The sequence below is a fragment of the Phocoena sinus genome, chromosome 3 (genome assembly GCF_008692025.1).
Source record: "Phocoena sinus isolate mPhoSin1 chromosome 3, mPhoSin1.pri, whole genome shotgun sequence".
Taxonomy (NCBI): Eukaryota; Metazoa; Chordata; class Mammalia; order Artiodactyla; family Phocoenidae; genus Phocoena; species Phocoena sinus.
Window position 1 is genome coordinate 130,151,878 of NC_045765.1, and position 25,083 is coordinate 130,176,960.

Sequence of the window (25,083 nt, forward strand, 5' to 3'; positions counted from 1 at the left end):
AATACGTAACATTTACACTCCCTGGGACTGAGACGTTGGGTTTGGAGAGCTCTGGAAATGAGAAGCAGTTTGCACTTACATCCACTTGGTTTCCTACAACTCTGGCCCCTCTGTGCCCACTGCACTTCTCCTCCATTGTCACTGGTTCTCAAAGTGGTGATCTCTATGATGTCTTATGACCTGATAACTTCAAAAAGAGACTTTTTCCATTACCATATAGCTGGAGACTACTTTCCAAGTTCATTAGTACTGTATAAGGGAACATGCATGGGACTGAGAAACTGAAGAGCCAGTAGAAGCATGGGTTAATTCATTGTGCATCATTTAGCAAGCCATTACTCTCTGCCTAACTGTAAAATGGCTTAACGATATCTGCTCCATCCTGTCACGTGCTACAACATGGTGAACTGTGAGGAACTTATGCTAAGTGAAATAAGACAAATATTGCATTATTCCACTTTTACAACATAAAGTGGTTAAATTTATAGGAAGAGAAAGCAGAATGGTGATTGCCAAGGACTGAGAGGAAGGGGAAGTGGGAGTTAATGTTTAATGGATATAGAGTTTAAGTTTTGCAAGATGAAAAAGTCCTGGGGATTTGTTACACAGCAGTGTGAGTATGCTTAACACTACTGAATTTTACGCTTAAAAATGGTTAAGATAGTAAACTTTATGTTTTTACTGCAATTAAAAATAAAAGAAAAATGGGACCTCCCTGGTGGCGCAGTGGTTGAGGGTCCACCTGCCGATGCAGGGGACACGGGTTCGTGCCCTGGTCCAGGGGGATCCCACATGCCGCGGAGCAGCTGGGCCCGTGAGCCATGGCCGCTGGGCCTGTGCGTCCGGAGCCTGTGCTCCGCGGCAGGAGGGGCCACAGCAGTGAGAGGCCCACGTACCGCAAAAAAAAATAATAATAAAAATAAATAAAAATAAAAGAAAAATGTGATAAAGAATATAATATCTGCTCCCTGGGGTCTCCAGACCACAAGTGATTGTTCCTTCCTTTAAACCACTTGAGTTCTTAACTTGGGGCTCAGGATCCCCTGAGGTGTTTTGAGGAGATGCTTGAAACTTGAATGGAAAACTATTTTCACTAACCTCTAACTCAATGTAGCATTTACTTCAGTCACAAATCACAGTGGCAGTAGATGTAATGTGACTGTCACCAATAGAAATCACAAATATTTTCATATCATATGTTTCTTATAGATATCTCATAATACTGTTCATGCTCAGCCCTACTTCAAAATTACTGTAGTTATCAAAGCTACCACTAAATCATGCTATGTAATGTGCTACTACAGACGCTTATATACTACCATATTACAACATTTTAAAACTTTTTTTTACAATATTGCTATATAATTGATTTTCTTTGCAATTGTACACTTGTTTATTTTTTTTTTTTTTTTTTTTTTTTTTTTTGCGGTACGTGGGCCTCTCACTGTTGTGGCCTCTCCCGCTGCGGAGCACAGGCTCAGCGGCCATGGCTCACGGGCCCAGCCACTCCACGGCATGTGGGATCTTCCCGGACCGGGGCACGAACCTGCGTCCCCTGCATCGGCAGGCAGACTCTCAACCACTGCGCCACCAGGGAAGCCCCTACACTTGTTCTTGTATGCATTTATCCTAATAAGGAGTCTATAGGTTTTACTAGATTGCCAAAGAGGTCCCTGGCACCAAAAAAGAAGGAAAGAAAGAAAGAAAAGACTAAGACTCTCACCATAGCCTATTATTGACTTATTGTTTTGTCATGCTCATCATACAATGTGTCGCTGACATGTGTTATGTAAATGTCCAGACACCTCATCTAGACTGGAAGCCCCATCCTTCATAGAGCCTGGCTGAATGTCTTGCATATAGTCAATGCTCAAAGTGTTTTTGTTGATTTATTAATAGTACAATTCAGACCTTAGGTCTGGAGTTAGGCTACCTCTGTTCAAACTCTGACTCCTGAACTTTGGGCAAGTGACTTAGCCCCTCCAAGCCTTAATATCCCCATCTGAAAATGGAGCTATTAATGCTACCTGTCTCCTTGGGTTCTTGTGAGAATTAAATGAAACAATACTCATAAAGAGCCTAGCATAGCCTCTGTCCCATCATAAACTCTTAATACAAATTATCTGTTCTTTATAAACATATTATTATCCATGGGAGTTGTGAGTGAAATCATGAAAGCAAGATAGCAAGGGGGGATCATGGACATTAAAGGGAGGTGAAAGGTAGGGGAGAGGCAAGGATTTGGGTTGGCGCCTTCAGAGATTATTCAGACTTAGGGGGCCAAGCAGAGCAATCAGTGCTTATAGGGGTGACTCGCACCTGGTGGTAAACAGATCTGTGTGTTCAAAAGTATAATAAGTGATTTGTGTCCCCTCATAGTGCCCGGCTCTTAAAGTCACAGGTCCTCGTCTAAGGTATCATCCCCAGAAGTCACCTGTGATAATAAACTAATGTTGATTTCCACTCACAGAGCAAGAGGCCATAGGGAGCAGTGGAGAAAGCACTGGCCTGGGTCAACACACCTCTGTGGTCTTGGTTTTCTCCCTTCTCAGAATGTGGGACTGTTTGCCCTTAAAGTTCTTTCTACTCTAAACCTCTGTAATCATCTGAAGGAATCTGTGTTTATTTGAGAGGATGATTGTATCCACAGAGCTGGGTCTTAGAATACCTAACCACTGACATCTGACTCACAGGTGCTGGCCTTGAAGGGTAATTATACCTGTCCAAGGGGCAGGAAGGCTTCTGAGCACATAGAACTTGTTCTGGAAAGTGGTCCAGGGAGGTCAGAATGTGTGAGACTCATGAGCCAGCAGAAGAGGTGAATAAAATTGAAAATAGGACATCAGAAGATGAAAGATGGACAGGGGGTGACCAGAGACAGAATGTATACTTAATTTATACCTATCCACGCATACAAAATTGGATTTTTAAAAAGAAAAAATATTTCTCATTTCTGATTATTGGGGGCGGGGGAGGTTAGGGGTGTAATAGGTCATAGAGTAGCAGCTCATTTACAAAGCACGTTGGGATAGTGAATCAGGCCAAGCACTCAACGAGTGCCCGATACCCATTTATTGATCAGTAGTCAATGAATGATCTTCTCCAAGTCAGCTATTTGGTTTTTCACTAAGAGAAGAACTTAAGAATTCCGATTTGGATCTCTATTTGCACATGGCAAACACAGAATTTAATACACATGAGTCCGTCTCATGCAAACAGAATTATGTAAACAGCACTTATAGAGGCTGATTTCCTCTTGTGGAAATCTTCTGTCATTGCCAGAAGGGGATTCAGAAATCACCAAAGCCACCTCTTGTTCCCATCAAATATTATTAGTAGACTAATAATGAAAATCGCTTCTCTCATAGCCCATCAAGCAGATAGCTAAAGGCTTCCCCAGTGTGTTTTCTGTATCTTGAATTATAACAGAGAGAATATGACAGTGATACTCCTATGCCTGTAGAATTTCAGTTTGTTTATTTAACTGGGTGAAGGAAAGCTTGAGCCTGTTACCTGGAGAGTCAGAGATGAATTCAGATGTAGCCCTTGAAAACAATTGTTTTGTCTCCCTAAACCTAGCCATGCCAAAAACTTCATGCTGTAAATTGAGTGCTCCTTTCCTCCTCATATCTCAGTTTTGGTTTCAATACAGTTTCTTTCTCTAAGGGAAAGAGAGGGAAATGTCGGAATATAAGCTCTGGAAGCTTAAATCCTGATGATAGGTGAAATATTCCATCAAGCTAAACTTGCCCAAAGGCTGATCTATTGCTGCATGTATAACTCCTTCAGCAAATTTCTCACAGACAAATAGGACAAATTAGGCCAAGGAAGGATTCAGGCATTGTTTCACCCAGAAACATATGAGTTGGGTCTGCATGATACCAAAAAGATAGTCATGTTAGGGACCCAAAGCCTGTCATCAAACAAGCTGTTTAACGTAATGTAGATCAAATAAAATACACAATGGCTGACTAAAATTTTAATTTTCCGCTCTGCAAGCTTAATATAAATCTGTTTACCCCAGCACTATTTTCAGGGGGAAGAAAATAAGATTTTTTTAAAGTTGTGTCTTACAAAAAGACTGTGAAATCAAAAAAGGGATTGCTGTTAACACACAGCATTGCAAAACTTATCTGGCAAAACCTCATGTGAAAACATCCTTTTGGACAGGATATAAAGGAAACCGCCAAACCCTTGATGTCATTAAATTGTTGATGCTGTATTCATGTACCACAGTGTCGCCTCAACCAGCCAGGCAATAATCCAAACTTCCTTATTTTTCTTCCTACAAATAAAAGAAAAATGTTTTCTCTGATGATTACTGGTTTAGTTATCAACTCTCTTGTTCTGTTTGTAAAAGAAGGATGGTTAAGATAGCTTTTTGTTCTAATCTGGTTTATGCTTCTCTGGACAGTGAGATTTCTTTTTTACAAGACATATGACAGGAAGAATTCAAGAGTTAAATTTCTCCCGAGAGGAAAAGGAGATTAGAGGCAGAGCTAAAGAGAGAAGAGATATATAAATGATACCTGAGAAATGCCAGAGTGGCTTCAAGCAGGAGAGGATTCCATCTGAACCCCATTTCTCTATTTCAGGGTGGAATCTGGGTCCTGTGGCCAACTTCATCAGCCCTTCATCTCCCTGCCTTAATCTCCTTCAGAGAGAAAATCCTTTTAAAGCCCCTGGGTTTATTCATTCCAGCACGTAGAGGCCTGAATTACAGGTCCAGACATCCAACCTCCGTTCAAGCTCTGTCAAGAGTCAGACCCAACCTGGATAGCTGGTGTATTAGGATAAAAATAAGAAGGCAAGAGTCCTGAGTTATTTGCTGAGCAAATAATTCATTTAAGTACTGACAGAGTATCTGCCATGTGTACAGAAGAAGGAGAACTTGAGCCCAGGTCTTGTGACAGCAAAATTCACCATTATTTCCACCATGCAACATTGCCACGGCTAAACTGCCAAGGTCCCACCTCCACCCCTAAAATAATGCTGATGCTTAAGTGGTAAGAGCCCTGAGATTTAAGGAAAATATTATTTGAGCCTATATGTTTTTCACAGCAGATGTTCTCAATCAACTCCCCCAGCCATTGGAAACCTAAGTGTGGTCACTGGTGAAGTAAATCCTAACAGGTCCCTCAGAACCAGTGCTTATCAGTGCTTATCTGCGCAGCAGTGCCTGCTCTCAGCAGCTATAGAGCTGAAATTGGACCAAGGAGAGATAGGGTAGTCAGGAAGGAAAGAACAAATGTAGGCTTTTTTTTTTTTTCCTAAAAGTACATCAGGAAAGGAAGAATAGACCTGTTTGAAGAAACATCACAGTTTTGTTTTACATTGTGTTTGTTTTTAAGAATTGAAAGATATGAGCATACATATAGGCTAGGAAAAAGAATCGAGAGAAAACGATGAAGTTGCAAAAGAGATGAAATAATTGATGGAAAAAATAATAGTAAATGTACAAGAGAATTACTATGGGTAAAGCATTGCTCTCAGAGCTTGACATATTTAAATCAATTTAATTCACTCCAAAATTTTATGAGAAACTTGCTAGTAGTATTCTGATTTTACAGATAGGAAAATAAGGCATAGCTTGAACAGTGTCAAGTTACAAGACTGGGGTTTAAACCTAGCATTCAGGCTCCAGAGTCCAAACTCTTAATGGTTGTGCAAATCTGCTTCTCTAGGGAAAGTTTTTATGTAGGTTGAGGTGAACTAATGGTAGCCTAGCAGAAGGAAATAAGGAGAGGCTAGGGGAAGGAACAGAGAAATTTAGAAGCATAGGAGAGAAAAGTTGAGGGCATTCACATTAGATGGCTATGCTGATTCTTAAGGTCCCTTATGTTCAAAATCAGGCTGTCAGCACAAACACACAGAAGAAAATCACCTCCTCACCTACTATGACAGGGTTCATTTTCCAATTAATCTACCAGCTACAATTATTTAGACAAATGTGTGAAAACTTGTGACTGGGCCACAAATCTAGTCTATAGAACTCATATATATTCTGTTCCTACCTGTTCTGATTCAGGCATACTTATCATTGGACATATTTTGGAAAGACATTAATATCCTGGGATCTACCCTGAGATTGTTCAGTTTGTTCTCTGATGTTTCCTGTGGAGAGGATCAAAGCTGTTAGAGGTATGTATTCCAAAAATTCTGAAAGTGTGCTCAGTGTTTTCCTTGGAGAGGTGAAAGAGGAAGGCATTGATCCATCATGAGATGTGGCAGAATGTGGTCACACCTTTGAGAGACTCTATAACTCTTGAGAAGAACTCAATTACGGAATTTTTTTAAAGAAGGAGGCTGGCATGGAATATCCAGTGCTAAATGATGTGTTTCAAATGACAAGTGCTGGAGTAATTCAGAAAAGGTAGCTAAGATGGTAGTAACTTACATTTATTGAGCTCTTTTAGGTACTTTACACAGAGGGATATGCTGGTAAATCAGTGCTAAAAAGAAAAAAAAAAAGAGGCCCCGACTTGTAGCATTTGCCAGTTCCCATGGTGTAAATACTCCTACCACAGCCAATTTCAAGCCATAGAATTCCTGACTGTCTTTCAGTCAGCTGGTAGGAGCCGGTAGGAGCTGACTCCAGCACACCACCATTTTGTTATCCCATTTCATCCTCACAACAACCTGTTACGGTGGGTACCATTATTATCTCCAGTGTACATATTAGGAAAAATATTCAGAGGTTTCATAATTTGCACAGGTGCGCAGAGCTACAACGAAGCAGAGCTCTGAGGGAAGCTCAGACTGTGTGACTCTAGTAACATCTAGCCATAGGCCTACCCCTTCTTTGCCCTAAAAATAGCCATGGAGATTCAAGGTGGTAATGACCACCAGTCATTAACCAGTTTCCACCTCTGGCTCACTTCTGTTACAGGTAGATTTTCTGAGACCCCTTGGGGACTGAGTTTATATTTCTAGGTTTTTACTGTTCAGTAGAGAATCTCTGGGTAAAAGTCCGTAAGTGTATATTTTACTTAATATTAGAAAAATATTCTAGCCCCTTGCTACACAAAGGATGAACCACCTACCTGCATCATCTGGGTACTTGCTAGAAATCCAGAGTCTCTGGTTCCTATCTAGATCTACTAAATCAGAACTTGCATCTTCCAGGTGATACGTGTGCCTGTTAAAATTTAAGAAACTTTAACCTACAGGATCATACTGGGGCTTTCATGTACCAAGAGTGTCTCACATTGTATGCTGTTCTTCTTGCAGTTGGCAGGGACTGGCACTGATACAACAATACACTCGAACTTGTCCTGTCCCTTTTGTGGCTGTTAAGGGTACAGTCTATGGTCATAAAACAGAGTGACTCTATTGAGTGAGACTTCGGCCTCCTTAGCAACATTTCTAAGCAAACAGCTAGAGGTTTCTCTTCCATTAACCTGCTTAGTAACCTCAAATTTTGTTTTTCTAACTGTACAAGAAACTTTGGAGAGCCAAGTTCAACTAGATTTCTCACAAGGATTTCCTCTCAGAAAAATTAATGCAATGAAAATTATCTTCTAAACCCTCCAGAGCCTGCCAGGAAGGGGAGGAGGAGAGCAGTGAGATTGCTGGAGCCAGGCCTCTATGACATGTGCCAATTTAATTCAAACCACAGGGCTTCATTTGAACTTGGCCAATAATTCATGAGTTGAAAATAGAAGGAAAGGGTATGTGGCCAAAGTTAGAACTTTTTAAAAATACTTTTGAGATGTTCAGCAAATTCACCGTCCACAGATATTTAAAAGCACTGTGGGTTGGGCTTGTATCAGATTTTCTTTTCTGTATTTTCCCAAATCCATTGCATTACTGAGGGAGTGGCCACAATCCAGATGCAATTGAATGTAAATCCTCCACTCTTTCCAGTTGAGGTGGAAATCTAAAAACAAAACAAATGCAATTCAGAGAACGAAAAAATTTCAAAAATATCAACTCTAGATTTCAAAAGTAAAGACCAAAATTATTCTATTGTGTGGACACCTATGGTAAGAGCATGTCTACCAGCTAATACTAGCTTAAATACATTCAACTGGAATAACAGGGTGAGGAATCCCTTTACATTTTTCATCTGGGCAAGGTAGGCTAGAAAACTTGCCTCTTAGAGAGGCAGGGAAGAGGGATAAAAAGAAGAGCATTCTCCCTGCCCAGTTATGGGGAGGGTCTTAACAGACATTGGCCATTCAGAGATATTTCCTCAGGCTTCTGGTGACCAAGAATAGCATCCAAGGACTCTGAGATGCCAGAAGACCACAGAAGAAGGCCTCCTAAATCATCCCTAAACTGAAAGCTTCTCATGAATGGGGATCACATCTCTATTTTATTATATGACTGATGAATAAATAAAGTCATTGCTACAGATTAACCTGAGCATGCTAGAAATGCCTGATACTCACCAAATTCCCATCATGATATACATGAAAATAAAATTTAAAGTAGCCTGAAAACTAAAAATAAATGGAAAACATAGGACAAAGTCAGAAATGGGGGTGTCTGCACTAACCAGGAATGGGATTGTGCAGACTGGGAAGGGGAGGAGGAAAGGAATACTCACTGTAGTGTCAGAAGGCTTCCATCACCTGCTTCACCATTTTGCCAAAAGTTGGATTTGTCCATTTGGGCACTTGACATTTAGTGTTTAACAAACCAGTATCTGTTACTGGCTACTGACTATATGAGTAGCACTGTTTTGGCACTGTGAGAGACAGAAGACCTATCTTTCAGATCATACCTTCTGGGAACCTAAAACTTGGTGATGGACTCCTGGGTTATATAACAATAATGGTAACAATGAAAATATGATAATGGCTTCTCTGGGTGCTTCAGTATTCCATGCTCTTCAGTGTGGCCATGCTTCCTTTCCTCCTTCTCTACCCTCTTTCAAACTGTGCCCCATCAATCCTGCTGAAAGTAAGGAATATGGCTCAACCAGTCAGCTAAACAGCCTTTCCTAAAGATCACTCCAAGATCTTATAAAATAGCACAGTCCAATAGAAATAAAATGCAGTCCATGTGTGTAGTATTAATTTTTCTAGTAATCATATTCAAAAATAAGTAGAAAGAAGCAGGTAAAATTAATTTTAGTGATATACTGTATTTAACACAATTTGTCTAAAATATTATCATAATATAAAATTAACATAAAATTTATTAAGGGGACATTTTGTGTTGTTTTTTTCATACTAAGTATTCAAAATCCAGTATGTATTTTACACTTAAAGCACATCTCAATTTGGAGTAGCCACATTTTAAATGCTCAGTAGCCACATATATTAGCTGATAGCTACCTTATTGAACAGTACAGCTCTAGAAGCTCTGAAATGACCACTTAAAAGGATCCAATTAAAATCTCAAAAAAAAAAAAACAGTCTTTTTAAGAGCACTAATCCTACTTATGAGGGCTCCACCCTCATGACCTAATTACCTCCCAAAGGCCACACCTCCAAATACCATTATACAGGGGAGTAGGTTTCAAAGCATGAATTTTGGGGGAACACAAACATTCAGTCTATAGCAAGCACTGTGGAAACATGAAAAAACCTGAATTATTTAAGTTGGTATTGATTAAAATGATAATTGAAATTAACATATCATGAATCTTAATGAAAAGTTTTAAATAGAGAAGATATTGACCAAACTACTTTGAGAATGCAAAGTACTGTTTAGTTATAAGAAGGTTCAAAAAAATTATGTGCCAGTTACCATAAAATTTAAATTTAATCTACACTTACCTGTCACCTTAGCATTATAGAGTCTGCTTAATAATGGGAAGAGCGATAGAATATTGAAAGTTTTATTTGGTAGATCCAAGAACTTCTGACTTTACAACCTTTTATTTGTTATAAGAATTTACAGATTTTAGAAAGTTTGTGGTAGAGAACTATATTTGTTCACTTAAAGTTGTAACCATGTTTGTTTTAAGAGATTGATTTTTCTCGTGAGTCTTATGAATAATTAACCTACTAACTGATTTCTTTGGTCTCCTTTTAATTAACCAGGAAGAAAGACTATGCATATCCTTCTAAAATCAGAAACAAACCTAAAGGCATTTTTCAGTAAAATAGTTAAGTGACTTCAACAGATTGCTTTAAAACCAGTGCATAATCTCAGTTTTTCACAATAGCACTTTACATATATTACTGGGTTTTAACTCTTACAACAACCCTACGAGATTAGTATTTTTTATCCTCGTTTATAACTGTGGTTAAGTAATTTGCTCCGTATCACAAAGCTAGAAATGTGCTGAGCTGGAACTTAAACTCAGGGCTGTGTCATGTCCAAGCTCCCATCACTGCCTACATAGCCGCCATTATAGTTCCCACTTCCGTAACTTGAGAACGCTGCGGAGAAGCCTCTGCTTTCACCCGAATAAAATGTAGGACTACCTAAAACCTCCCTGTAAGTGTACGCTAGGTTTACAACACTATCAGAATATCATTAAAACATAGCAGCACATCTGAAATCCTCAAATATATGGTTTCTTGTTTACATGGGAAAATGTCAAGGTCATCAGACGTCCTCACCAGAAAGTTCTTAATAAGGAATTACCCCAATAAGTGATGGTTAATTGGGTCCTCATGCAACATTGTCAGTGAACAAATCATCAACTTTGGCAAGGAAAGTCCTCTAGTGAAGTCCTTCATTCACTAAATATTTATTAGCACTTCCTCTGCCTCATTCTGAATTGGACTGGGGTCACAGAGTGGGCAAAGCAGACAAGGGCCCTGTCCTTACGAAGTTTACCCTCTACTGGAGAAGTGTCTTAATTTGAGTTTTCCCAGAAGAAGATCCTGGGACAATGATTACAATGCAAGTAGCTTATTGAGAAGTGCAGGAAATACCATGGGGTAGGAAAGGTGGGTGGGGAGATGTCATACAGGTAGGGAATGGCAGCCCATAAAAAGTGTGTTATTAAACCAGTTATCACAGGTGACAGTGAAGCTTATTTCTTAAAGGGTAACATTGGGAAATGGAGTAAAACAGCACACCTCAGAATCATTACATCTAAAGGCAAGGCAGCTGGTGTCTATAGGCCAGCTCCCAAGGGTCACTGGTTGAGGGTTGCTGTGGGTTGGGGAAGGGGGTGATTAGCTCCCTGGCACTTCTGGCCTAGCCCCCAGAGCTGGCAAAGTGACCTTCTGTATTCTGGGAAAATGCCTTCAGACCGAGACACAGACACAGATATTTGGAAGTCAGCTGAAACACATTGAAAAGTCTGGGGAACAACAGCATAGACTACAGAGAGACAGGAAATGAAGATATAATGAAGTACAAGTTAATTACAGAGAGTGACAGTTGCAAGAAGGGAAAAATGAGGACATTTTATTAACTGTAATTAGGGTTGGGCAGGGAGGCAACTGCCGCTTTACATGGAATATAGAGGTTGGGTAAGGCCTCTCTGAGCCGAGACCTGGATGGTAGGAGGAAGCCCGCCATGGGAAGAGTCAAAGGAAGAGGGATTTAAACCAGCCCTGTGCAAGGTGTGGGCCACAGCTGGTGCCAGTCCAGGAACTGCTTGTCACCAGTTCGAGACAAGGTATGTTCAGAAACTGAGAGTACTTCTAAACGTAACCATTTAGAAATTGTTACAGCAGTTAGACATTGTCACACCTCCAAGCCTGTGGTAATGGACTTGTCTCTGTGAACGTGGTGTAGACCACTTCGGGTGCTGTCAAACTTGTGTGGAAAGTCACGCACAGTAGGATAGTGTTAAATACGTGATATTTTAAGGTTAGTTCATGCACTATAATCTAATTGTGTATACAGATCTCAGAAAAATAAGCATTTATTTTTCTTTCTTCTTTCCTTCCCCAGCCCCCTTCCCTCTGGCAACCACCTGTTTGTTCTCTGTATCTGTGAGTCTTTTTCTATTTTGTTATATTTGTTCATTTGTTTTTTAGGTTCCACATATAAGTGAAATCAATACAGTATTTGTCTTTCTCTGTATGACTTATTTCACTTAACATAATACCCTCCAGGCCCATCGTGTTGTCTCAAATGACAAGAGTTTTTTGGTTTTTTTAAATTTATTTTTGACTGCGTTGGGTCTTCATTGCTGCACTTAGGCTTTCTCTAGTTGTGGCGAATGGGGGCTACTCTTTGTTGCGGTGCACAGGCTCTAGGTGTGTGGGCTCAGTAGTTGTGGCTCATGGGTTCTAGAGTGCAGGCTCAGTAGTTGTGGCACACGGGGTTAGTAGCTCCGTGGTATGTGGGATCTTCCTGGACCAGGGCTCGAACCTGTGTCCCCTGCATTGGCAGGAGGATTCTTAACCACCGCACCACCAGGGAAGTCCTCAAATGACAAGAGTTCATTTTTATGGCTGGGTAATACTTCATTCTATATATACCACATCTTCTTTATCCATTCATCTATTGATGGGCACTTAGGTAGTTTCCATATCTTGGCTATTGTAAATAATGCCTCAATGAACATAGGGGTACATGTATCTTTTCGAATTAGTGGGGTTTTTTTTCCTTCAGATAAATACCCAGGAGTGGAATTGCTGGATCATATGGTAGCTCTATTTTTAATTTTTTGAGGAGTCTCCATACTGTTTTCCACAATTAACATTCCAATTAACATTCCCACCAATAGTGTACAAGGGTTTCCTTTTCTCCACATCCTTCTCAACACTTGTTATCTGATGTCTTTTGGATAATAGCCACTCTGACAGGTGTGAGGTGATATCTCATTGTGGTTTTGATTGCTTCTCCCTGATCATTAGTTATGTTGTGCATCCTTTCATGTGGCTGTTGGCTATCTGTATATCTTCTTTGGGAAAATGCCTATTCAGATCCTCTGCCATTTTTTAAATAGGTTGTGTGATTTTTTTTGATGTTAATTGAGTTGTACAAGTTCTTTGTATATTTTGGATATTAGCCACTTATCAGATATATCATTTGCAAGTATCTTCTCCCATACAGTAGGTGACCTTTTCCTTTTGTAGATAGTTTCCTTCACTGTGCAAAAATTTTTTTAGTTTGATATAGTCACATTTGTTTATTTTTGCTTTGGTTTCCCTTGCCTGAGGAGAAATAGCCAAAAAAACAATACTACAACCTTTGTCAAAGAGAGTACTACCTATGTTTTCTTCACACTTATTTATTTTTAAAACTTGCTATTTTCAATCATTTTAATTTTTAAGTGTGTTTTAAAACATATTTTAGGATAATATTATTAGTTAAATTATAGAAGTAAAATTTATATTGTTTGTTCTTTCAGGTTTATTGAGGTATGATTTAGTAATCTTCTCCTTTTGGAGGGGTTTTAGTTCTCTGAGTTTGTCAAGTGAATAGAGAGTGTATAACCATCACCACAATCAAGATAGAGAATATTTCCATCACTCCAGAAGTTCTCTCTGGCCTCTTTGTAGTTTATTCCCTCCCTGCTGGAAAGCACTCCTCTGGTTTCTATCTCTGTATCTTTTGCCAGGATGCCTTCTAAAGAGAATCTTGTGGTATGTAGTCTTTTGTGTCTGGTTTCTTTCACTCAATCAAGTGTATTTAAGATCCACTCATTTCTTGCATGTATCAGTGCTTCATTCCTTTTCATTGCTGAGTAGTATTCCATCATATAGATATACCACAGCTTGTTCATTCATTTACCGGTTGATGAACATTTGGGTTGTTTCCAGTTTTGGGTGATAATAGAATTGCTATAAACATTCACATATAGGTATTTGTGAAAACATATGTTTTCATTTCTCTTAAGTAAATGCCAGGGAGTTGGATTGCTGGGCCATATTTATGTTTACTTTATAAGAAACAGCCAAACTGTTTTCCAAAATAGCTGGGTTATTTTGCCTTCCCACCAGCAATGTGTCAGAGTTCTATCATCATCACCAGCACACAGTGTGTTTTTAGCTTTTTTTAAAGCCATTCCAATAGGTGCGTAGTGGTATTTCATTGTGATTTTAATTTATACTTTCCAATGAGTAATAATGCTGAGCATCTTTTCATAGACTTATTTGCCATCTATATGTTTTCTTTGGTGACATGTCTGTTCAAATCTTTGTGCTTTTTAAAATTAGGGTTTTTTTATTACTAGGTTTTGATAATTCTTTGTGTATTCTGGATACCAATCCTTTATCAGGTACGTTTTACAAATATTTTCTTCCTGTCTGTGGTTTGTTTTTTTGTTTTCTCACCAGCATCTCTTAAAGAACAAGAAGTTTTTAATTATGACAAAATACAATCACAGTGGCTGCTGTGATTGAGGAAATAAATTTTTTATTTTATTAAATTTTAACTTAAATAGCAATATGTAGCTAGTGATGACCATATTGGACAGCACAGCATATTAATGCCTAAATGTACTTTCAATGAACAGTGTGTACATTTTTAAAATTCTTTGATTATTCTATGTTTTGATTACATCTTTTGATGTAACTTTATGCTTGTTTGAATCTAATAATAAAGATTGGGGGTTGCATTCTGTAAATCTTATTTTTTTCTTTTTCAATTATTAATTTTCATTATATTTTATTAATGTATCAGTTCCATGATGCTTTGGAAATTTAAAAACCTGGTCCTTCACCACAGTTAGTCTGAGAAGCCCTGAACTAGACAGATGTTGTACATGGGCAAAGGCCTGTCTCCCTGACGGGGATTTTCCTCATTGTTAACCCACAAAGTGGCATTCTAGAGAAGGAAGTGACAGATGGGGTAAAGGAATGAAAGACTATTTTAGAAAATGTGGTCAGAGAAAGCCTCTGTGAAATGGTGACGTTTGAACTGGGGAAAGAGCATTCCAAGTGGTGGGATATAATAGCAAAGTTTTGGGAGTTTGGGAAAGGGCATGGCATGTTCGAGGAACAGAAAGCAGACCAGTGTGGCCGGATGTGAGAACGGAGGGAGGGTGGTGAGAGATGAGCTGGAGAGGCAGCACAGAGCCCGATTTTGCAGTCACACAGACCTCCTCTCTTCCCCTCCTACATTGTAGATAAGAATTAATGAACCACAGGCACCTGGTATGTGTGAAAAGTGTGTGAATATGTCCGAATAAGGGCCTTATTCAAAATGCACTTGAAAAAAACAACCAAATGTTATCTTACACTTGGCTTTGGTTGCATAGAAAGAATTATCTCTATGTTTGCAGCCCGGGAAGTGGACTGAACAGTAATAACTCTCACAAGAATTTAGGGTGTGGGGTCCCCATACCACAGATTAAGACACTGAGGCTCAAAAAGTTATATAATTTGCCCAAATCACACAGTTAACAAGAAATAGACTCAAACTCATGTCCTCTCCACTCTATTTGACTACCTTTTTTCAAAATGAGTCCAAAACAGCCCTTTTACAAGTGTGAAATTGTCTACATTTTAATTTGGTTTTGGTAATGATATAAATGGGCACAGAAATATAACAGTTATAGAGACTGCATCTATTTTGAGAAGTCCTCCTCTGTGTTAGTTTCTTGAAGCTTCTGTAACAAATTAGCACAGACTTGGTGGCTGAGAACACAGAAATTTATTTTCTCACAATTCTGGAAACCAGAAGTTCAAAATCAAGGTGTCAACAGCACCATACTATCTCTGAAGGCTCAAGGGGCAATCTGTTCCTTGCCTCTTCCAGCTTCTAGTGGCTCCAAGTGTACCTTGGCTTGTGGCTGCATCATTCCTATCTCCGGTCACATGAACTCCACTTCACTATGTGTGTCTCTTATAAGGACACTTGTCATTGAATTTAGGGCCCACTCAGATAATCTAGGGTGAGTCCAACTTGAGATCCTTAATTTGATTACATAGGCAAAGACCCCTTTTCCAAATAAGGTCACATTCACAGATTCTGAAAATTAAGATGTGGATGCATCTTTGGGGTGGAAGGGCACCACTGAACCCACCACACCCTCCCTGCGCTTCAGCCTGGAAACTCTTCCCAAGCAGTCAGTTGGGGACTCATCAGGCTCAGCTCTCTTGTTTCTCTTCTCCCAGGGATCTCTGGCCTGCACTGCCTGCTGTCTGAAAAATATCATTTCAAATATTTTGCTTAGTTTTCTAGCTGTTTAAGCAGGAGGGTAAATCCAGTCCCTATTACTCCAGCATAGCCAGAAGCAGAAGCTGCACCAAAGTGAAGTTCATTGAGCATAAAGACCTTTCCTATCTTACTGACGGCTGCATCATCAGTGCCTATCAACATGACTGGAGCATAGTAATCTTTCCATAGCAACTGATGAATTAATGAACAAATGAATTAAAAGGAGGTTAATCTATTCGGTTGGCGGAAAAGTGCCTTTGGTTTTTAAGTAAAAATAAAAGACACATTTTTCATTTTCACCAAGAACTTCATTGAACAACGTATTCACCCTTTTGTTCCACTACCTTCTGCCACTTTTCAGGCAACTTCATAATTCCATCTTCCCAAAACTTTTTATCTTTTTTGAGCAAAGAACTGTTCCAGGTGCCTTTTACAGTCTTCCAGGGAATTGAAAATTTTTCCATTAAGAGAATTTTGTAAAGAGCAAAATAAATGGAAATCTGAAGGCACAATGTTTGGTGAACGTGGCGGATGAATCAGAACTTCTCAGCCAAGCTGTAACAGTTTTTGCCTGGTCATCAAAGAAACATGCGGTCTTGCGTTATTCTGATGGAAGATTATGCGTTTTCTGTTGACTAATTCTGGACGCTTTTCTTCGAGTGCTGCTTTCAGTTGGTCTAATTGGGAGCAGCACTTGTTGGGATTAACCGTTTGGGTTCCCAGAAGGAGCTCATTATAGAGGACGCCCTTCCAACCCCACCATTAACACAACATCACCTTTGGATGAAGACTAGCCTTTGGTGTGGTTGGTGGTGGCTCATTTCGCTTGCCCCATGATGTCTTCTGCTCCACATTATTGTACAGTATCCACTTTTCATCACCCGTGACAATTTGTTTCAAAAACAGAACGTTTTCGTTACGTTTCAGTAGAGAATTGCATGCGGAAATACGGTCAAGGAGGTTTTTTTCGCTTAACTTAGGTGGAACCCAAACATCAAAGCGACTTACGTAACCAAGCTGGTGCAAATGATTTTCAACGCATGATTTGGGTATTTTGAGGACTTCGGCTATCTCCCGTGTGGTATAACGCTGATTGTTCTCAATTAATGTCTCAACTTGATCGCTATAAACTTCAATTGGTCTACCCAACCCTGGAGCATCGTCCAGCGAGAAATCTCCAGCATGAAACTTCGCAAACCACTTTTGACATGTTTGATCAGTCACGGCACCTTCTCCATACACTGCACAAATCTTTTTTTCCCTTTTTTTTCTCTGTTTTTACTTTTCTTTTTTTGTTGTTTTTACCTTTCTTGAAATAATAAAGCGTAATATGCCGAAAATGTTGCTTTTTTTCTTCCATCTTCAATATTAAAATGCCTACACAAAAATTCACCAACTTTGAGAGAGTGGCATGGACATATATACAGTACCAAATGTAAAATAGATAGCTAGTGGGAAGCAGCCGCATAGCACAGGGGGATCAGCTCGGTGCTTTGTGACCACCTAGAGGGGTGGGATAGGGAGGGTGGGAGGGAGATGCAAGAGGGAGGGGATATGGGGATGTATGTGTACGTATAGCTGATTCACTTTGTTATACAGCAGAAACTAACACACCACTGTAAAGCAATTACACTCCAATAAAGATGTTAAAAAAAAATTTACCAACTTTGATGTCTTTTTTTAAATGCACGCTGATAATGACAGCTGTCACAATACAATCTAACAAAATTGTTTCAAATGAAGTTAAAGACAACTAAGTGCTGCTAGAGCCATCTTACGGGAAAAAACGAACGAACATTTTGACCAACCAAATAAATCCTTGATTTTGCTCAAATCCTTGATTTTGCTTGTGTTTGGGACCAAGTGACCACAGCTCCTCTTACCTCAGTCAGTTGGATGAGCTTAAGCCATCTCTCCTTAACTGAATATCTGCTAGTGTAAGCCAAAGTGTCTTCACCAATTCACTCTCGGCCTCCAAAGTCTGGCTTTCATGGTTAATGCAAAAAAAAAAACAAAAAACCAGCACTGGGAAATTTAAGAAATTTATCTATGGAGCACATTTTGTGTAATGATTTATAAGAAGTAGGTTCTGCCCATGTTTTAAATAAAATGAACACATGGTGTTTGTAGGGGAAAGGCTGATGTGAGGAAGGTAAGTGGGTCCTAGTATTGTCACAAGGGAACTGAGGCCAGACAGTCTGTTGACGGGGAAAATATGAGAGGCAAGAGATAAGAATGAAGCCTGTCTATGGAAAAACACAGTCCATATCAGTAGATCAAAACAAGTGTGGCCATATACGAAGAAAAATGGTTTCTGCTTTTATTTCCATAGTCTCACACTAATTAAGTTAAAAAAATTTATTATTATCAACAGCATTTACAAGATCATCTTCTATATGATTATTTGACTTATCCAAAAACCTGATTGTCTTGATTGTAGAGCTTTGTTTTGAATTTATTATACCAGATTTTTAATAACAAATATAAAACAACAGTCTTGTTTTAATAAGCCTAAAAATACAGAGGTAGATAAAGAACAAGATAGAAATCTCCTACTTTAATTGCAATCCCCTGAGGTAACCAATATTAACAGTATATCTTCATACATCTTCCTCTGTTCCTATGAACATACATGAACATATTTACATATACAGTGGGTGGTTGCTGGTTTTATAAAGATGAGAACAAATGAAATATATAATTTTTTCATTTAATAATAGATTAGAGTCATCCTACCAGATAAATTCATATAGATTTACTTCAGAGTTTTAAATCTAGAGTATGAATTTACTACCATTTATTCAACTGCTCCTCAAATGATACACATTTGGTGATTTGAGGTTTCTCCACAACATATAATACTGCACTAAACACCCTTGTGATTGCACACTGTTTTAATTTTATCGCCATGGATATCTGAGCCCTGAAATCCAACCTTTCAAACGCTACTTCCTTCCCCCCCATCCTCCCTGTCATTTGGAGAAAAGAGCTGAAGGGAGACTAAAGATGAGCTGTGAAAGCCAGTAATTACTCCATACAGCACATGGCCAGCAGCCTCCTGCTACAATATTTACGTGCTATTCCGTTGAGATGGTACTCTGCTCACATGACCCAAATGCAGTTCTCACTCCACCAAGAACACAGCTGAATCCAAACTGCATTGGCAGCTTTGCACATGCTCCATCTGGCCCTGTGAATCCTCACTCACCCATTGAGATTTCTTTTGGTTTAAAACAACACACCAGCTGCTGAGGCTCCGTTACCTCCAGTATTTTCCTGGCCCAGATCCAAGGCAGGTGGCCCTCTATGAAAACCATTTTTCAAGGTTTGAGCTTTTTTTTCTGTATTTGTTGGGGGATAGAGTGTGTATAGCTGATCAGTGAGACCATAGGAAGTAACTCTTTTTCCTGTCAGGTATTACAGGAATAACATTTACCTATTTCCATCATTTGCCTTGACAAAGACTGGCAGCTCCAATGCACACTTAATTCTCAAACAGAGGTCTTGGCAAGGGATGCTGTAACTGACTGTTGTGTTGACTGTAATGTGTAAGATGGTGTTTTCTCCTCTCTAGAGACCTGGATGCTTTTTGCCATTCTGATGGTAAATGATGAGACAGGCAACCATGGATTTCAGCACTCCATCTGTGTTTGATCAGCAAAAAGGTAAAAACGCTGCTTTAACTCACCCTTGGTTCTTTGCATCTTTAGTCCAACGGTAGGGATTTGCATTTGTACAGGGAGAGAGAGTAATGTGTGTGTGTGTCTGTGTGTGGGTGTGATGTGGGAAGAGGATTTCACATAGGAAACAAACCTGTTCTAAATGTTCAGTTCTCATTTGATAAGCATTTAGAAGGGAAAAATAAGCTTATGGTCTATTAGTCTTGCTAAAGTGCTCCTACCTACAAATTTTAAAAATTGGGTTTCAAGCACACCAGCTATTTCAGATAGTATCATCTTTATTCTCATTAGCTTTTTGTTCGAATCTTTAAAATATATACATTATAATAAGTAACATAAACCTAATATCTCATTGCTATAGTTTCATAAATATCTCTTGATTCCCTTCAGGAATATATGTTGCCCAGATTTATGCTGTAGTTGATATATTATCTCATCCGAGGTTGTGTAATGACTTATCACTATGTTATTATTTGCAATGAAAGGATATATCTTTCTTACTCATAATTCCCAGTGTGGAAGTAATTTTCCACACAAAATGATTGCTGTGAAATTGATCCATCCTTATAAAAAACATGTATTCAGCCATTCAGTCTGTGCCTGTACGTTTTGCATATGAAGTGTGTGCGTGTATGCATATATATGTATATTATATATATACCTATGTGTAATTATGCAGCTTTCCTCAAATTTCCATTCTTTAAATGTAAGTAATATTTTAGAAGATTTTTAAAAAACATATCTGATATCTAAACCACTTTCAATACGCTCTGAGTATTCCTCAGAATCCTAAGATCCTTTGGTCATTTACCTGTTTTGGCTACACCGTGAAAATGGTGGTCTGCGAAAGCCTCAGTAAGAAAAGTCATTGCTTCTTTCCTTTTCCCTTTTCCTGCTCTAGGCCATAGTGTGTTTACTACCTACCCTTCAAGCTACATCTGGTTTCATGGGTGAATTATTTCAGTTCAGTGCTTTGTCAAGTTACAGACTTACATTTAGATTTCTGAGTAACTGCTGTGTGTGTGTGTGTGTGTGTGTGTGTGTGTGTGTGTGTGTGTGTGTGAGCACGCGCGCGCATCTTCAGGATGTGCCAGTTTACACAGCATTGGGCTAGGAACACCGTAGAGAAAGTGATTGTTACAGTTGTGCCCACCACATCCTTTGTGTAGTTTGTATCACTGACGGCAATCAGCAAAAGTGAAAATATGCTTAGATCCAAAGACCTCATACTGGCTAAAAAATGACATTTTTGAGCTGTGCAATTCAAAGAGAAACACAATGGGTTTATTTTTTAAGACTAATTTGAGGGAGCTAGAACTGACTGCAGAGCACTAGCCCCTCGTAATGAATCCATCTGTTCCAGTGTTGTGTCTCCTAACAGTACTGAGCCCAAAACATAGTTAAAATATTAATTTATAATTTTTATTTTCTTAAAACACCTTTCATGTGAGCAATTCACAGCTATTTCTCCACCCTAGACCTGATTCTTCCCCTTGTAAGTTAACCCTCTCCCTGACACCTCCATCTCTATTTTTCAATCATTTCTCTCTAGAGGTGCTGTGGTATGGTGGAAATAGCATGGGCGACGTAGGTTAGAATGGCAGAATAACTACTTCTTAGCTGTGTGATCTTAGCAAGTTACCTGACCTCTCTGGGCCTTAATTGCCTCAGCAGTAAAATAAAGGAAACGATGCTCACCTAGCAAGGTTGTTGTGAGAATCTAAAATAATGTACAAAAAGCACCTGTCACATTGCCTGATATGCATTAACTACTTTCAAACTGTGGCTGCTTTTGTTATTATCGTTGCTGTTATAATTATTACCACCCTCGACTGTGAGTTCCTCAAATGTGAAAGACTATTCACCTCTCTATCTCTAGCTTGAATTTAGCAGTTCTCAGAACAAATGAGGGTTTAGTTAAGGCCAGTTGACTATACTACATTATTTATTTTCTTTAGAACTCCAGAGTACCACTTAGAGCAACCCCTAGAACAACAGTTAACTAAATGATACCTGAATAGTTCTATTATCACATTAACCCTTCCACCTTCTTAAAAGCATGAAAGGCCATAATAGGTTTAGACCATTGCATAGATTCTAAATACCATATTGTTGGGCAAAACCATGGTGAAGTGACTTTCTCCTGAAAAGTTGAGTATGGGTAGGGCTTTAGTAGAGGATTTTCCTTGAATTTCTAATATCTGGGGAATCAAAGCTCTAGTGTCCACTAGCTTTACATGCAGATGTTGACGAAAGACATTACATCTGGAAAGATCTTAGAAGTCTTGTAAGACCACTGCGACGGCATCGCCTTTATGGGATGTAGACATCGGCATTTAGGTACGACTTTGTGTCCTATTTTATCTTGCCTTCAAAAGAAAAACACTAACAAAAACCAAGGAAGTCCATGGTGTTCTCCACAACTGGTTGGCATTTGACTTGTTTGAATTATGTATGGAAAGTCATTGACTGTGGATTGTTCCCGAGGTTGGCTTGATTTTTGTTTTTGTTTTTGATTCTGAGCCATTGCATCCTCTACCAGCTGTTAATTCATCATGGGGGTGGGGGGAAGGAAATGTTGCATTGCTGTCCATAAGCTTTATTATATTTTTATTATAATTATTAAAGACTTGGCTTTCTCCTTTCATCCCTGTGAGATTACAGATCTACCTGAAATGTAACATTGAAAAGAAAAAACTTGGCCACATATAAAAATCACCTAGGCAGTTTTTGAAAATCCTGACGCCTGGATTCCACCACTGGATATTCCAGTTTATTTGGTGAGAGGCATGGCCAGACAAAGCTTCCCAGGAAGTTCTAATGTACAACAAAGATTGAGAACCGCTCATTCCATCCATCCCCCTAAGATGTCAGATGGGAAAAGTGAAGCACTGAGAGGTTAAAATGGGGGCCAATTTATGATCATAACACACAGCTAATTAGTAACAGAGGGGACTGAGACCCAGGTGTTCGCTATCCAGACAACAGACTAAGAAGTTTCTTTCCAAGGGCAATCTCTGGTCTTAACAGCTACTTTGAGGTGGAGGTAGGGCTCAGGCAGCTCTGGCTTATGGTTGCCCAGAGAATGGTCAGCAATGTGCACTTGGAAACTATGATGAATAATGACCTTCAGTTTGGCTCAAACCAAAACCAGGTGGATTTGGTAAGTCTGAGTCCCTCCAATTGCATTTTTCTATTTTTCTCTTTAGCAGAGGTAATAAGACAACCCCATGCCAGGGGCTCGGGGACAGATGGACATTTGCTCTAGTCCAGTCTCAGTCCTCATCCCAGTTGCACGGACTTGGACAAACTGGTTGATCTTCTCATCTGTGAAATGTGGATAATATTATACATTCACAGGGTTGCTAGGAGGCTGAAAGATTGTGTTATCTTCCTGGCCAAGAGGATTCGGCCGTGTCCCTGGCTTGCCCTGTGAAGCTGTGAGGGAGGAAGCCTGGGTCTTCAGAGCTCTCCACTCCGGCTTTGTGCTTCTTACTTTCACCACGGCAACATCTCTCTGGTCCCACGTGTTCTCCCTGGCTGTCTTCCCTCTCAAAGCCCACACGCAGAAAAGGACCTGTAGTAAAATCATTTACTACAGAACACAGAGGTTCCTACTGAAGTTGAAACTTCAGTTATGTAACCAAAGATCCCTGCATGAGGAGGAACCCAGGCCTCAGAGAGAAAATAGAAACAACAAGGGAGGTCCCAAGGGCCTCACCCAGCCCAGCCCTGCCCCAGCTCTGTAAGAAGGGTTTGAGGAAGCTGAGCAGTGTGTCTGCAGGCACCTCTGGGGGGTGTGGCCCACCCTTACAGGTTTTTCTCTGGTAGAGCTGTTGTGAGAATGCGAGGAGGGCCTCGGCCCTCCAGCCCAGATTTATACAGAGCATCGTGTCCTAGGGCTGCTCTAACAAATTACTGTAAACTGAGTGGCTTCAGACAAGAGAAATGCAGTCTCTCACAGCTCTGGAAGCCAGAAGTATGAAATCAAGATATCAGCAGGGCGTGTGCTCCTTCCGAAGGCTCTAGGGAAGAGTCCTTCCTTGTCTCCTCCAGCTTCTAACTGCCGTGGCTTCATCACCCCAATCCGCCTCCATCTTCACATGGCCTTTTCCTCTGCATGTGTGTCTGAGAACTCCCTCTGCCTCTCTCTTATAACAGTACATGTGCTTGCATTTAGGGCCCACCCAGATACGCCAGGATAAGCTTCTACTCTCAAAATCCTTAACTCAATCTTTAAACATGTGAGGTGACATGCACTCTTTTGCCATATGAGGTCATAGTCACAGGTCCCAGGGACTAGGACATGGATATACCTTCAAGGCCACCATTCAGCCTGCTACTTGGCATGAAAAAAGGTCAGATCTCAAGTTCCTTCTCAGAGGTATACAATCTCATGGCTGGGTTTTTGGTAAAATCTATTCTCATTTAAGTCGGAAGAATGGTTGGCATTTGGGAGGTGGGATGGAAAGGGCATAAGATAAAATGGCAAAACTGAGGTTCAAGCCTAAACCTGTCTGACTTCAAAACCCATCTTTTTTCTACTGCAATACTCTTCCTTGATCAACCATACATTTTAATGAAGAAATAAGACATTAACAAAAAATTAAATTAATGAAGCATTATTTTTACAATCAAGCTGTTATCCCTTGTATTGTGGATTTTTAAAACTCCCACATGCATATGTGCTGGTTTTAATTTCCAACTTTTCATCCAAACTGGGAACACCAAACAAAAAGAATTCAGAGTGCACAGATATGCACTTTGCTGAAAAAGCAAAAGTTAAAATTCTGATGTGACAAAGGAAGAATGCCTCCAAAGGAAGAATAAGCAAATTTTCAAAGGGGTTTGGGAAGAAAGTAGAGAAAAGGCAGGCAAAGGAGACAGGAAAGAGAGGGGATGACTTGGGCTCAGTTGATTTGGGGCACAGACCTTGAATGGGATGAAACCCAGGAACACTGAGGAGAATTCTGTGATTGATTTTCAGATTGATTGGTCCAGATACAGGAAGATTAGCTGGGAGGTGACCATTCCAGAGGTTCGGAAGCAGATTATCTGCTGCCTGTGGGAAAATGCTCAGCCTTCTCCCTCTCTTGGTCAAGAAAGAGGAACAGAGGGAAGAAGTAACAGGAGAAGAATTCTTTTTGCAATTTTCTTGCCCACTCAAGACCTAACCCGGGCAAACACGTTGCCTGGAAGCCTGCCCCTCCCCCTCCTCTGCCTCCTTCTTTGTCCTCTTTCCAGCACACAGGAACTTCCCTTCCATCAGCCAGCTCCTGAGAAAGGTTGTGACACATCAATCCACTCCCAGCCCCTCTTCTGGACCTAGCTAGAGGGAAGCCCCTGACTGATCTTATCCAATTACCATTCACTGGCTTAGAGAACCATGAAACCAAAAGTGATTCAGTGGATTGGGGTTGAGGGAAGTGGT

The 25,083-nt window shown here is 39.9% G+C and overlaps 1 protein-coding gene across 1 annotated transcript in view; it reads left to right on the forward strand.

Annotated features, from left to right (window-relative positions):
- The window catches only part of ANKRD55 (ankyrin repeat domain 55), a 457,064-nt gene that overhangs the window by 326,278 nt on the left and 105,703 nt on the right, over positions 1–25,083 (forward strand). Inside the window, exon 3 of the mRNA XM_032628850.1 lies at positions 19,547–19,637. Within this exon, the coding sequence (XP_032484741.1) occupies positions 19,580–19,637 (58 nt within the window). The 5' untranslated portion in view covers positions 19,547–19,579. The remainder of the gene's footprint in view (positions 1–19,546; positions 19,638–25,083) is intronic.